The sequence below is a fragment of the Natrix helvetica genome, assembly GCF_964273705.1.
Source record: "Natrix helvetica genome assembly, chromosome: 3".
Taxonomy (NCBI): domain Eukaryota; kingdom Metazoa; phylum Chordata; class Lepidosauria; order Squamata; family Natricidae; genus Natrix; species Natrix helvetica.
In genome coordinates, this window is record NC_138549.1 from 98,230,439 (window position 1) to 98,246,958 (window position 16,520).

Here is a 16,520-nt window from a genome sequence, read left to right on the forward strand (position 1 = left end):
TAAAAGAGGAACTAGTTTGCCACTATATTAACAATGTTACTTTGGCTGGTTTAAATATAGACATTGGCATGTGTATTCAGATGGTGGTGTAGAAAAGCCAAGTTGTGTTGCAGGAGTATAATATTGTAAGGGTAGGAGAGATATACCACCTTCCAATTCTTCTGACCTAAGTTACTGTGAAAAGTCCTTGGTGCTTTCTAAGGCTGACTGTTTTCTTGGAGATGTTTCATTACCCAAAATAGGTGATATCAGTGCTTGTGGCAGTGATTACCTAGTTTGGGTAATGAAATGTCTACAAGAAAACAAATAAAGGTCAGAGAGCACCAAGGACCTCTCATTTCAACTTGAACTATTCTCCTTTATTGGTACCAAGTTATTGTTGCTTCTTGAATTGTTGCTTAATGTGAGAGGAAGGGAACCATTTGCTGATAAGAAAGTCTCTACCCTTGATTATTTAGAGGCTTTCAATGGGCTCAACAGAGATAGTTTCTTCTCATTTTCAGGTAATGAGGAGGCTGAAGATGCAGAAACCCCAACTCAATAAACAATTTATTGAGCTGAATAAACAATTCCTTCCCCATTCACTAAAAGCTGGGTGTCCTGAATTGTACTCAGATGAATAATTAAAGCAGCTAAACAGTTTAAATAGCTATTTAAATGTTTAAATTTAGATAGCTATTATAGACTGACTAAGCAGAGGAAAAGAAAACCAAGAACCATCCAACCACCTTCTTGAAAAAAACAAATAGCAGTGATACTAGAATAAAACTGTCAATTGTTGATTATAGTTAGCTCCTAGGAAGTCTAGTTCTAATCACAAATGGTTGATCCTGATGGTTCAGACCTGATTAAGGTTTTATGAGTAAGATAACAGTTCCTAAAATCTTGATAAACTCTGCAGCCAATATCCAATGCAGGCTATTTAATGAAATGTGTGGAATAAAATTAACCAAATGCAGGGATAGTGTGGGGAAATTGTTATCCAATTATACTATACCAAATTCCCTTCTTTTATATGTATCACTAAAACTAAACAATTGGTTTTAAAGGCAATAATAAGAACTAATTACTTTTAAAACCTTTAATAAAAATTGTATTTAAAAAAAACCCTAAACAATTGGTTGCTTATATAAATGTGACTCAGGTGGTCATTTATGAATCCAAACAAATGCATTCTTCCTTGGTGTAGTAGCAGATATGCAGCATTCTAGAACCTGGGATTTTGATCATGAGCTTCTTGTAAGAAATATGTATGTATAAGCAGAGCTCCTACTGTTTTCCTCAGTTCTGAAGATCTAGAGCACGAGTGTCAAACTCACGGCGTCATTTTGCTGTCACATGAAATATCACAATACTTTTTCCCTTTGTGGAGTTGGTGTAGGCGTGGCATATGCATAATGCATCCGGCCTACGGGCCGCCAGTTTGACAACCCTGATCTAGAGGGTAGCTTTAAGTTGAAGTATGTCATCTGTGACCTCCAAAGCAGGAAAATATGTAGACATTAACAAATTCACAAATGATAGTTAAAGAATCAGTTACAGATAGACAACCTGTTTTTTTATGATTGTCTGCGTGATTCCCACAAACAGATGAATAGAAGGCTATCTCATTGGGGATTGGGTAGGCATTTAAGTATCAGTAGAAACAAAACTGCATTGACAAAAAGCAGTACTTTGCCAAGACCAGAGATCCATACTTTGATCCATGAACAGAGTATTGGATAAATGTGGGAGGTTCTAACTACATGGGAGCCTGGTAGATACCACAAAGAAAACCCAGAAAGATTGCAAATGTAGCTACTGAGCTAACTGAATGGCCTCCAAAACAGTTTGATTTCAGCCATAACTCAGTTGGCAAATTAGTGCACTGGCTGAAAATTAGGATGTCCTGATCATCACGCAGTTAGATTACGGCAGTAAGATTTACAGTACTTGGGGCTGCTATTGGAGATGAGTCAGAGGGTGCAGCTGGTATAAAATGCAGCAGCTAGGCTGTATGTGGAACAGCCGTGTTCTCCCCCCCCCCACCAGTGGGACTTTGTTTTAAGGCTCTTGTTTTTCTCTTGTATGTTTTTCATTTGCCATATTGGATTTTGTTGAGGTATGGGAAGCAGGATACTAAGAGAACATGACTTCTAGTGTTGCCTTGGCACAAAGCCTGCTGTATGATTTTGTACCAGTCATTCTCTTTTAGAAAGGCGCAATGAACAAACCAGTTCCAGTTTAGTCTGAACCTGGGTTCTAGTCCTACCTAAGTCACAAAATCAACAGATGATCTTGGGTCAGTCACTTTCTCTCAACTCTAGGAACGCGCAATGACAAACCAACGTTTTACCGCTATTGAATTGCCTATCCAACTCCTGATGAGCTAGCCTTCTACTCATCTGTGCGTGTGAATCACACAATCTATGATGAAAACCCTGTTATCTACCTTAACTGATTCTTTAAGCATCATTTCTGAATCTTCTGAAGATCCCTTGATCTTCAGAACTGAGAAAAATAGTTGGAGACCTTATACACAGATACACGCTACAAGATTGCTCTAATAAATGAATAAGGCGTTGGTCCTTACCTGAGACGCTTCCACTCGTAGGGTGGAGGTAGCATCCAGACTGGGTTGACCTTCATCCACTCATTGTGAGGACTGAGCCTGACAGTTAATTTAAACCATGCCCCCTGTCACTAGGCAAAGCCCAGTTCCGACGAAGGATGCCAAACTCGATGCTTCATCGCTTTCAGAAGTTCAGTATGTTAAGTTGTCAAGTGTTCCATGTAGAAAAGTCCTGTAGAGATGTCTAAAGCAGAAGTCATCGGAGGTGGTCCTGTCCCATTGATCAGCGAAAAAGGCCAATCTACCTCCAATGGGAGAACTAACCGTCGGCAAATTAGGATCGATGGTAAAACCGCCCCCCGCTGCCACAAGAGGGGCATCTGGTGGATTTTCCCCGCTGGTAGCGGTCTGACTGGCCCTGCTGTCTATACCCCTGTGTGCCATAATCCGCCCCCTGAAAGGACGAACCATAATCCTGGTTCCGAAAGGACGAACCCCCATCGTGGCCACGAAAGGAAGAACGTCTGGGGTACAGAGCAGGGCAGGGAAACCCCTTCTTGGGCGCAGTAGGTAGGACCTTTCTCATGTCCTTGTTCTCGATGAGATAAGGATCCAATGCGCCCCCAAAAAGAGATTTGCCCTTGAAAGGGGCCGAAGCCAAACGCCATTTGTGGCGCACATCCGCCTGCCACTGGCGGAGCCACAACAGCCTGCGGGAGGCCACGGAAGACGCCATGGCCCGGGAGGCAAACCTGGCAGATGTGAGGGTTGCATCAGATGTGAACTGCACCGCCGCCACCAGTTTGGCGATATCTTGATGGGCACGCAGATCTGCGATTGGGATACATTGTTGCAGGTCCTGTAGCCATAGCAGTGGTCGAAGCCCGGACTGCCCAAGCTGCTGCCTGGTGGCCACGCTGCAGGGTGAGGTCTGCTTTTTTGTCCTCCAGTTTTAGGGCATCTTCAGAACCCCCTGGCATATTGGCCGAAGTGTAGAGGGCAGTGACCGGAGAATCGATATCTGGAACCGACAGAAACTGGGCCAAGTCATTGGCCACGTTAAAGAACTTTTTGTCTGAAGCCGATGGAGTTGGGCCAGAGGTGGGGGCTTCCCACTGACGTTGGACGAGATCAGTGAAGATCTTAGGAGTCGGTATTGTCTCCGATGGAGTCTCTTGCTCAGAAAAAAGGGTGTCAGCCGAGACAGCAGTAGGTCGAGGAGTAGTCTGCGTTGGCTGGGAACCAAATTTTGAGGCCATTTTGGCCTTGTATAACAATGATGGGAATAGTGTTGGAGGAAAAAGGCCAGAGAAGGACTTTTGGTTTGGCTCCCTGCCCTCATCCTCTGACATTTCAGCTTCCTTGATTTCTCCTTCCTCAGAACCAGAATCATCAGCTGATGATTCATCATGTGGTGTGGTAATATTCGCTGTAGACAAAGGAGTTAGAGGCGCCGTTGGCCGCTCAGGTGCTGGAGCTTGTGTAGTTTGTTTTGGGGGTTGAGTATCCCGCTGCTGCAACCCAGCTGCTATCCCCTGGGAAATTGCATTTGCAATGATGTCCTGAAAGTTTATCATGCCTAGGGGATTTGGCTGGTTAATGCCTGATAAGGCAGGTGGTGCAGTTGAAGTAGATAGCATAGTGTCCATCCTCTGGCAAGTTGGGGGCGTGATGCAGGAGGTGCAGGGGAATTTATCTCCTGGGCAGGCCCCCAAATGCCAGAAACATCTATGGGGAATAGAGGGTTAAGTGCAGCCTCCCTGCCCTGCCTGTGACCAGGAGAAAGCTGCAAGGCGAGTTGCATTTGAGCAAGCTGTGGAGTACCAGTAGCACTCAAAGAAGGGGATTTTTAGATCCATCCTTTTTGTGGAGGTGCTCCAAGGCTTTTTCCTTCCTTTTCTCATAACCAGAAGCCGGTTTATTAGGCTTTTTTGATCTGCTAGCCTTGGCAGAAGACTTTACAGACTCCTTGTCCCCCTGTGCAGTGCCAGAAGCACTGGGAGTTGAAGGTATGGGGGGCTGATTGGGAGCATCCCTGTCCTTCCTGTCCTTCCACCATCTGAGGGCTCTGAACTTGCTCAGGAACTCAGTTAGTGTCCAATGGCTCGGTGGTATTGGCGGCCGCCATTTTGAAAAGGGAAAAAAGGTGCGAAAATACAAAGAAAATGGAGCTTCGCGCCTTTTTTATACGCTGCCTCGTATAGTGGAATTCGCCTTTTAGATGCCTCGCTGAGGGATGCGCTGCGTTTTAGAGGCCCGGGTCGCTCCGCGGTAGCCTAATAGATCTCGAGAGTTAATTGCTACTGCGGTTCACCGCTCGACTGTGAACAGGAGCGGTGGAGTGTTTTGTCGAGCCTGGCTGTAACTAGCGTGAGGCAAGCAAACTCAAGCAGAGGGAACTGATGGCGAGGCTAGCACGGAGACGATAGTGGCGATTTTGCCGCAAGGTGAAATTCGCAGCCCCCAGAGCCATTTGAGCCTCACTTAGGTGAATGTCAGCAGGCACCAATTTTTAAAAACAGCTCCCACCTTCACAGCCTTTATGCCCCCCAGGGGGCTTACAGGCACAGGCCCACAAGGCTCCTACTCCGAAAAAGTTTTAAGCCGTTCAGGGTTCTTTTCCACATGTACTAACAATCCAATATTTCAGTTTTTGTTGTTTGAGTCTCAGAATAAAGCGATGGTGCATCCTTCCTCATTGAGGGACTGAGTCGGAACTGGGCTTTGCCTAGTGACATGGGGCATGGTTTTAATTAACTGTCAGGCTCAGTCCTCGCAATGAGTGGATGAAGGTCAACCCAGTCTGGATGCTACCTCCACCACTATGGAGAACCTTAAGTTTTGGACCTGAGTTCCATGCAACTGGGTGAGCTCCCATTACATGCCCCAGCTCCCGCCTACCTAGCAACTCAAAAACATACAAATGCAAGTAGATTAATAGGTGGAAAAATAACAGCATTACATGTGCCTTTGGTGTATAGTCATGCTGGCCACATGACCATGGAAATTGTATTCAGACAATGCTGGCTCCCTTGGACAAGAAATGGAGATGAATACCGTGCCCTAGAGTCAGACATGACTGGATAGGGAAAACTTTACCTTTTTTATGTTCTATCATCTTCCTTTAAATATGTTAATGACGGAAAATGTATGTTCACTATCTTTAAAATACAGACTTGTATCCAAACACTACCGTATATCATAATTGTAAACATAATTGTCATATATTCTCCACAGTTTAGAATTTGAAACAAAAATATCTCACCTAGGATCTCTATTGTTAGTAATTAATTCAAGATTTAGGGCTGATGTTGAATCAATCATTGCTGTTTGTTCACTTCCATGGAAACGAATCTTAAGTGACTTAGGTGCATAAACTGAATTTTGAATGAATTCAACGTATTTCAGCAAAGCAGCAACAGCAGCGAGAGAGTAATACCTAAGAAATGATAATCAAATGAACGAAAATACAATTTAAATAACACATTATATTATCCTAGCTTTTAAGATTTAGGGCCACCAATTTTGCTGGGTATAACACGAAAATATTACGTAGATAATTTGTTTTATCTATTTACTAGATGTATATTTTGGCTTTTCTTCAGGACCTTTAAAATAATTATACTCCTTCTACAACTTTTTCTTCACAACTACAACCCTGCAAGATCGGTTGATCTGAAAGACTGATTGGTCCAAAGTCATTCAGTGAGCTTCCACCACTGAGAATGAACCTGAACTGCAATCTCTTCAGTGCTGGTCCACATTAATAACTACATAACACTAGCTCTCACATGAAATGAAAGCTTTTTGTAGATTTATTACAAAATTTATTACCATTGACTTTTGGAAAATAAAAATGGACTCCATTTTGAAAGACAAAATCTGAAGGAAAGGAAGCTGCACATAAATCTCTATGGTTTTTTAACATTTCCACCCAGACTGGGTTTCCTCTAAAGCAGGGGTATCAAACTCAAGGCCCGGGGGCTGGATGCAGCCAGCAGGGTGCTTTGACCTTGCCTATGGGGCTGCCCAGTGAAGGATTGGCCCTCAGTGTTTCTGCCAGTGAAAACGGAGCTGGCATGCGAGCTCCCTTTTTGGCTGGCAGAGGATTGCAGGCAGTTGTCGCAGCTGAAAATGGATCTCAGGAGCTCGTTTTCGTTGGCAGAGTACTTAGGTTGCCACAGGTGCCCCGACACGAGTGAGATCGAGCTGGCCATGCCTACCCTGGCCATGCCCACCATGGTTCCCTCTGGTCAAACACAACCCTGATGCAGTCCTCAGTGAAACAGAGTTTGACATCCCTGCTCTAAGGTTACTACTTAATTAAACAGAGGACTTTCCAGAAATTCTGACTGGAATCTTGATCTGATTAGGATCATGGTGGCGCAGTGGTTAGAATGCAATACTGCAGGATAATTTACTGCTCACTCGAGGAATTTGATTCTGAACAGCTCAAGGTTGACTCAGCCTTCCAGCCTTCCATAAGGATGGAATGAGGATTGTTGGGGACAAAATGCTAACTCTGTAAACCTTAGAGAGGTCTGTAAAGCACTGTGAAGCAGTATATAAGGCTAAGTGCTATTGCTATCTTCAAAAACAAATATGACAAAAGACAATAAATAATTTCCATTTAATAAGCAAAGTTGTAATGTTTTTCCATTCTACAGTAATCTTACAATTTCCTTGTGGACAATCAGATAATTTTCAAAAAGCATCTGTCACCACAGACATCACAATAAATAAAATAAATAGTATCAGGCTTTCAGTAACGACAGGTTGAAACAATTTGGATAGTATGCAATTGGAGTTTTTCCAATTTAGAAAATTTATGCATACATTAAAGTCTTTAATGAACTGCATATTTTTCTAGAATGTTGCACTTAAATGTGAAAAGGTCAATTCAAATCCATCTCCAGAATTGAGAAATGAATTTCACTGAGTTAGCATAGCAATTCACTCTTATTTGGTGCAATTTATGGTCAGGAATCCTAAATCGCACTCTAAATGTCTTAAAGGGGAGATAAAAGTGAAATAAATACATTTAAGGCAGAAAGTGGATATAGTCCAGAATCTTTCTAATGAGCTCAACACTCAAGGAGAATAAAAACTTACTCAAAAGAAGACATAAAATTGGAAAAATAAAGATGACTTATGCATAGTGTATGATAGATGATAGATATATAATATCTATCTTTTGGAAAATTAATCTTATTTATAAATCATAGTTATATGATCACCCATTTCATATTACTATGGGTGGCATAAAATAAAATCATGAAATAACAATATCAAAACACAATGCTATTAAAAGCATTCAGGCTATTATTTTAAAAAGGCTAGGCAAGAGCAGTGATACACAATTAATATAACAGTAATTTTCTGTTTAGTTTCCATCCAGCACGTTCCTAATCAATTGCTACATTCAGATCAAAACATCATTCAGTTCAGCTAGAAAAATATGGTTTGGCATTCATTTATTATATATCAGCAAACATTAAGGATTTAGGTGGAAGAGGACAACAGATCCAAATTTGGTCTCAAAGGAAAAGTGGAAGCCATAACCTAGTGAGATGTTCAGCAATTCCAGATCTCTCGTCTGCAAGACCAGCCACAAGGTGTTCCTCTCCTGATACCTTCTGTGCACAGATGTCCTGACCCTGTGCAGCTCTGCTACACATTTTCTTCCATTCTATTGGCTCCGTAACCCATGCACCCCATCACTTCCCTTGTAGACTAATTATGGCTTTGTGATCTCCCTCTAGATCAGTGTTTCTCAAACTTGGCGACTTTAAGTCCTGTGGACTTCAACTCCCAGAATCCCCCAGCCAGCATAGCTGGCTGGGGAATTCTGGGAGTTGAAGTCCACAGGACTTAAAGTCACCAAGTTTGAGAAACACTGCTCTAGATTGACCCATAATTTTACAATCCCTCGTGCTTTATATTATATGGTTTTTCAGTTGAGAGAAATAATATTGCCTCTACTGGGGAAAAAATTCTAGATAGAGATGTTAAACTTCAGGGTAAGACTACAATTCCTAGTTCTTAAGAAACTGAGATAGAAGACTGAAAGTTCATTTTGTGGGTTTTTATAATGAATGCAACCATTAGGGAAAACTACATGGAAATAGTTATTTTTATGTCATTACAATTATTTAAGAACTACCTAACCAAAGATCCCAAACATATTTACTTGGAAGTTCATTATAGCTCAGGTTTTAAAATCAAATTTAGTCCCACTGAACTTAGTTTAACATTGAAACTGATACTTATAAACCCTACCCAGTTACTCAGATTAAGAGTTTATTTAGCAAATAATAATTCTTTTGCAGAATTGATGTAGGGGATGACCAGGCTGAACCCAAGTTAGAGGTCAAGTGCATCATCCGTTTGGAATCCCTTTGCACGGACAAGAGATCCATGACCAGCCCCTCTTGAACTCCACTGACCGTTACCTACCCCCAATTTTCCTTGACTGCTAGTACTTCAGATTCTTATTTAGGATTGGCATGAAATAAACATGCATTCCTTTGAACAACCATGGTTCCTGATTTCTTGCACCTGACAATGATATTATCATGCGAACTAAGACACAGTCATGGTGACAGCAAAAGGAGAGTAATTCGTAAATGAATCATCTGCTAGGAAAATAATTACAAAGTAACAGCTGAATCCAAATTAACTAGGAAATATAGCAGCTTTCATTTGTTGATTATCCAGCATGTTCACAATATTCTTGCATGGCACATCCCATGTTTTTTCATGGTCCCAAGAGGCCCACACAAAGGCAACTACTGGAACTTTTATTCATGTCCTGTGGATCCATTTCAGTATAAAACACAACTTGGGTCAAAGTCAATACCCGTGATGTTATATTTAAAAATACTTATTGAGTCAAATAGAAGAAAAGAAGAGTTATAGGTAGTATTCTCAGGTTACTAACTGAAAAATGATCAACAATACAGTAAACTAAAGTGAATGAATTATTTTTAGAACATACATACTTGGACTGAACTTCCATTAAAACAGTGCTGAATTCTGGTGTACATAATTGTTCAATGTATTCCAAACCTTTGGTTTCATTAAAATATTTTCTCTGGACTGTGGTAAAAGTCACATTCTGAAAAGGAAGCAAAGGCATCATTACAATAAACAGTTGTAATGTATTACCAATATTTAAAAGTAATAAAAACTAAGTTATTTAGGTTCAAATACTGATAAAAGGCAAAATAGGAATTTGCTATCGGATTGATTCAGATGTATATATTACCTTTGCTGATTTATAGTGATTGTCTATATTTGTAAAGCTCATAGGTGACAGTTCTAGCATGCATATACAACTACATTTTTTTAAAGAAAATTTTTTATTGTACAAACACAATTATGTTGAGGCAGAGCACAAGATTATCTTGTCTGGGCATAGGAAAAGACGAGAACAATTCCCATTTTGCTTTCTGTTTCAGTGCTACTCTTGCTTACAATTCCCAAGAAAGTCATGATATCTCTGATGCTAGTTTGCTAGTTCTTTGCAGGACTCACACTATTGACCTATGATTTCCAAATCTGAGATTTTTTATATTTATACAGATCTGTACAAACAGTCTTCGACTTGCGACCAGTTGCTTAGTGACTGTTTGAAGTTACAATAGAATTTTCCAGGGCTACTTACCACCAGGTTTCAAAGTTCTGATGGTCACTTCATCCCCCAACCTGCAGTAATGGGTCAATATTTTGGGATTTGGCAATTTGTCTACATTTACATCCATTTGCAGCATCCTGCAGTCACAACCATGATTTTTTTTTGCCAGAAACTGGTGTTTACTTCTGGTTTCCAGCAAAAAACAAAAGAAAACCCCACTCATTGTGGACAATGGATTCCTTATTGATTGCTGCATTCACCTAACAATCACAGTGTTTGATTAAAGTACACAGTGATTCACTTAACAGTCACTGGGGAAAAAAGGTTGCAAAATTGGACAGGGCCGTGTGGTGACCTGCATAACAACTGCTACAACTTACAGTTATAGAAATACCTGGAATAGAATGCGTGGGATTATTAATGGGGGGAAAAGTTGAATTGATAGTCATATAAAGACTTAAGATATGCATTATGCAGATTGGAAAGAATATGAAAATTTTGAAGAACTAATAGAGAGTGGAGAGACACTAGGACAGCAATGCAAGGGTCTTGTAACTTGACAGCTTTAAGACTTGCGCACTTCAAATGCCAGAGTTTCTGAGCCAACATCTTGGTTGCTAAGCAAGAGCATTGTTAAGTGAGTTTCACTACATTTTACAAGTTGGCCATGCCCACCCAGTCACATGATCGCCAAGCCATACCCACAAAACAGGCCATGCCCACAGAATGGGTAGTAAAAAAAATTGAAACCCACCACTGGTATGTTTGTGAAACATTTATTATCTAGGATATAATCCCAAATAAAGGCATTGATCTGGCATATCATAGATAAATGACTAAGAGAAAAAGGAACTTCATCTTTATTACACCTAGCCATTTGATTATAATTTTATTTCTATTCACACAGAGTCAATATTATATTATGGCCCTTGGAAAGGTATTTCAGGGGCCATAAGATCATCAAACTTGTCTTTCTAAATCAGAGAAAGGACTTCAACCACAGAAAACTAGATGCAAGTGCAGATGTATCCAAACTAATATAGAACTGCTTTCCTTGAGATACATTTATTTATATCTTTTCACATGGTGTGATGAAAGGATAAATGGATAGTGAATTCTACTTTCTGCCTTCCAGCCGGAGTGCCTCCAGATCTAGATATAACCAAAGGCTCTATAAAATTGGGAAATAACTACAAGTATAATGTTTAAAAATAAACTAGTAAGGCATTTTAAACATACCTTGAAATTTTCTGCTATCAAAGTGTACAGTTTTGTTGCATTTCCTGAATCACAGGCAGTATTTGACATTATTATTTCTAAGGGTGTTAAAATTCTGAGTTTGGTGATAACCTAGAAAATGTACAAGACAGTTTAGTTTAAAAGGTCTGTTTGAATAATGTTCAGAACACATAGCTTTATTTTTTAAAAAATATTGTATTTACTCATATAATGCCAGAAAAATAAACACATTTCTGCATCTAGACTTAAAATACTAGAGGCAATATATACAGGAAAGACTGTATATACAGGAAAGACTGAGGCAATTACATGTATTTAAACTCTGTTTTCCTTAAGTAGATGGGAACATCCAGCCAACTTTGGCCTATCACCAAATGCTCAGCAAGCTTTAACAATTATTTTAGAAGAACGCAACGGCAAAGATTTGCATGTTCTACCAAAACTGTTTATAAAATGTAGTTGTTGTGCTCCCATTGACTATAACTGCCTCCAGAAGTTGTGAATGCCCCAACACTGGAAGTCTTTAAGAAGATGTTGGATAGCTATTTGTCTGAAACGGTATAGGGTTTCCTGCCTAGGCAGGGGGTTGGACTAGAAGACCTCCAAGGTCCCTTCCAACTCTACTATTGTATTGTATTGTATTATTGTATTGTATAACTCCAATTGACTATCAATGTTTCAGCATTCTCTGTCAGGCAGTACTGCAGTAAATATGCCTTCCATAAATTTTGCTTATTTCTGATACAAACAACAAAAAAAGAAATCTAGTCCCATCCATCAATTGGAGAAGAAACTTCTCTTGCTCTGGACTGTAGATTTCAAGCAATGGGAGATCTCAACCCTTCATGCCAGAATGCTGTTACCACTGTCTTTCTCTCCAAGTTTTCTAGAGGCTACTATTGGGTTCTCTTTCAATACACAATGGACTCTGGTTTCATTCATTGTTGGTCTCAGCCTGATAAATTTCCATAGTGCCTGAAACCCCACATGTTCTCATTCTTTCTTTCTTTCTTGGTTCATAGACGATTCCAAGAGCTATGAGTGACATAGATCCCACCTCCCATTAATGAGTTTTAATGAATCCCATTAAAGCATTGCAATTAAAAAATCAAAACATTTAATTGATATCATAACCAATACATATAACATTAATCATATTAACTACCATTTTCTTTAACTAAAATAAATCTTTCATGGCCAGAGAGAAGTTCACAGATTCAGGCTTTCAAAGCTGGATGATATATTAACCATGTTATAATGGCCTCCCTAGACAGTTGTAGGGGCAATTCAGATAACTGGGAAGAAGCTGTTATATAGAAAGGGTACAGCAATTGGGGAGAATAATTTTGTGGTCTCTGTAAATGGTCTTTCCTGAATAAAGGAATATGGAGGGAGCCCTTTCTACCAGATCTTATTGGATGAGTAGGTGCTATTGAAGCACTATTTTCTACAACTATGATTTATTGTTATATATAAACCGTAAACTGTTATATATAACAATGTTTATTTGGATTTGGCACATGCGGTTTGGCACATAATGATTTTGTAATCAAGCAAGTTCAATTCTAATGTCAATAAAAAGCAATCAGAAAAATTTAGAATTCTAATGCAATTGGCCAGAACAATGGCTATACATAATCCTGTTGATTCAGTGCAAGTATCTTAGCTGTTTATATCACAAAGAAGATTACAGTATTCAGATTTTACCTTGGTATATGTTGTATTATCAGCAAACTGAGATAGTACTACTTCTGGATTTTTTAGATCAATACTGGCCATTCCCACTTCACCTCTAGCAAATCCTCTCCCTTCTATTACAGCCACGATAACTGATGCAATACTGTGAGTGGAGACTGCTGAAGATGATGTAACTGTGAAAGAGACATTTAGAGTACTGACTGAGCTAATACCTGCTCTGAAAAAGTTTTACAAAAATCAATAAAGGAGAATATTTGTAGCTCAGGGCTGAAATGAGGGATCCTTGATTCTCTCTGAGCTTGGTTGCGTTCTTACAGACATTTCATTACCCCAAGCAGGTAATACCATCAGTATCATCATCTAGCAGCACCTAGCACTGAAGATGTTATTTAGTTTGGATGCTGAAATGTCTGCAAGAAAACAACCAAGCTCAGAGAGCACCAAGGACCATTCCTACAAAATGGATGGCATTTATAATGAGTGGCATTTGGTGATTGTCACTGGTATTTAAAATAATTGTCCTACAAACACCAGAACTCTTAAAAATTTGGCATACATAATAGACAAAAATACCAGTAGGCAAATGCAAAATAATCAATGTATCAAATTGTAAGTTGATTTTAAAAAATCAACTATATTTTTCAGCATTGAACAAATAAACAACTAGGAAACAACTGGATATGAATTCTGATTTTCCTTGAGGGATTATATTATAAAATTTAGTGCTTTAGGTCTAAATTTACATTTATTATTTCAGGTTTAAATTTACACTTTTTTTGGGGGGGGGGTGCTTTTTCCTCTCATTGGTAGAATGCAGTCTTTACGTCTGGAACATGCTTGTCTTCTCATTGTTTCTTCAGGCTATTATCGGTTTATGGAAAACAAATACATCCCCCAAATATAATTATATTCTTCATGTTGTTGCTTTCTGAATTACTGTGCAGAATTAGAGTATGTTTTTTAAATAACATACATCATCACCTATTTTTCCAGTACTCTTTAAACATTGTTCTTTATATTGAGCTATTAACTTCCTGCCAATTCCTTTCTCAGCCTTTGCTAGGCTTGGGTCTTGCAATTTAATTGTGGGTTTACGTTGCTACAATCGTTAGCACACAATCGTTTGAGATATTTTTCTTGAGGTTTCTTTTCTTCCAAATGGGATTTAAATGTAAACATTTCCATTTGCTTAAAAATACCATATCACAGGTTTCAGAAACTTCTTTTGTGTAATTATAATTGTTTTATAACTCAGACCATCTCTAACATGAAAATTAATGTTAGTAAAATATGTTCAATTCATACCTATTCATTTTTCACATAATACATATAATTACCTAGCTGTGCCTAAAGAGAAGAACTAAATGGAAGCAAACTGGATTGTTCTTGGCTAATTAAATATTATCTTCATGTGGAAATGTTCCCATCCCAGAATCGGAAGAAAAAGAAATTATAGCCTCCCGCTCATTTATTGAAATCCGTTCCCTATTGGTGTACCTTGCAAAGAGGTTGGCAAATGGAACTGTAGAAATTTATTCACTTACTAATTGCATTAACCTGTTATTTCATACACTGAACCACCTTGATATAGCAATAAAAGCACAACACAAATCTTGCAGAGCAAAACTTTGAGAGTACTGCTTTTCAAGGCAGACATCAATAATCCCTGTACTATGCTGAAGAAATCTAATGAATGACTATTTGAGGAGGATTGATGCTACAAAGTAAGCCTTTAGCAAGCCTTCCCCTTCCATTAAACAGCAGATGTGATTATTTTTATTTATTATTATTATTTATTGTATTCATTAAACATGAAACTCAGCCAACTGAACATTCAAAAATGCATCACAAATGCCATTGACTGGTGCTAATGGTTGATACAGTTTGCTGCCAGCGTCCTAGGTATCAATCAAGTACCTACTTAAAATATAAGATGTTTCGAGTAGCGCAGTTTTTTGGTGTTATTGCCGGAAGCTGCAATTTGTTGATGTATCTTGTAAAATTCTTGGACATGGTGCCAAGTGCCCCGATGACAATGGGTATCACTGTTACATGCTTCATCCATAGCCGTGTAGTTTCGATGGGCAGGTCGCGATATTTCATTATTTTTTCTAGTTCTTTTTCTTCGACTCTGGCATCTCCAGGAACAGCGATATCAATGAACTGTACATTTCGGCACTCTACAACCGTGATATCTGGCGTGTTGTGCTCCAAATGACGATCCGTTTGTATTAGAAAGTCCCACAAGATCTTCACCTTCTCATTTCAATAACTTTTTTCACTTTATGTTCCCATGACTTTCTGGATACAAGTAAATCATATTTTTTACCTAGTGACTAGTGGATTAATTTAGCAACTCGGTCATGTCTAGCTTTGTAATCAGTTTGTGCAATTTTGCTGCATTCACATATTAAATGTGAAACAGTTTCGACTTTGTTATTGCAAAGTCGGCAGTTTGGATTGTCAGTGGATTTTTGTATCTTTGCTTTCATGGCATTAGTTTGTAGTGCTTGTTCTTGAGCAGCCAATATTAAACCTTCCGTTTCTTTCTTGATAGTTCCCATTTTAAGCCATGTCCATGTCAACTTGTCATCACATTTTCGTTCAATGTTTTTCAAGTGCTGTCCATGCAAAGCTTTGGTTTTCTATCTATTTAATCTGTCATCCAGCTGTTTTTCCTTATATTCTGCCTTTGTTTCTGTCGTTTTTACACTGTTCTGCGTTTTCACGGCCTGCAGCAATTTTTCCGTACTTTGGTTCACATAATCATTCAAACTTCGTTTTTCTTCTTCTACAGTTTGATGGATTTGCAATAGCCCCCTACCCCCTATTTTTCTTGGCAGGTACAACCTGTCGATGTCACTTCGTGGATGTAAAGCATGGTACATATTCAAAAGTTTGTGTGTTTTCCGGTCCAGGTTTTCCAGTTCAGCCAGTCCAGTTGATGATTCCAGCTGAGCAGCGTATCACTGGAACTGTCCATGTATTAATGGCTTTAATTATGTTTTTTAAAAAAATATTATTATTATTATTACATTATTAAACTTCTATATCACCCATCTCACTGTGGCAACTCTAGGTGGCTTACCGTCACAAAATTAAAGTGCAATATAAAACCTTAAAACAATTTTTAAAAATCTATTTAAAATTCTGTTATATGTTTTAGGGTACTGTATGTCCAATAAACATTCATGAAGTTTGACACCACTTCGACTCTAACTGCCTCCTGGGTGTTCCCTGCATCAAGATCCTAAAGAATCAAGTTTAGGGTAGTCTCTCTGACATTTATATTTTAAGATAGGTAAATTATACCTACCTTAAAGGTAAAGGTATAAGGTTCCCCTCCCACTCTAGGGGACAGTTCTCATCTCCGTTTCAAAGCTGAAGAGCCAGCGC

The 16,520-nt window shown here is 39.1% G+C and overlaps 1 protein-coding gene across 1 annotated transcript in view; it reads right to left on the reverse strand.

Moving 5' to 3' along the window:
* MSH4 (mutS homolog 4) overlaps positions 1–16,520 on the reverse strand; it is a gene marked incomplete at both ends in the record, with an annotated part of 80,909 nt that overhangs the window by 52,105 nt on the left and 12,284 nt on the right. Inside the window, 4 exons of the mRNA XM_081949158.1 lie at positions 5,817–5,990; positions 9,553–9,668; positions 11,427–11,537; positions 13,134–13,297. Of these exons, the coding sequence (XP_081805284.1) occupies positions 5,817–5,990; positions 9,553–9,668; positions 11,427–11,537; positions 13,134–13,297 (565 nt within the window). The remainder of the gene's footprint in view (positions 1–5,816; positions 5,991–9,552; positions 9,669–11,426; positions 11,538–13,133; positions 13,298–16,520) is intronic.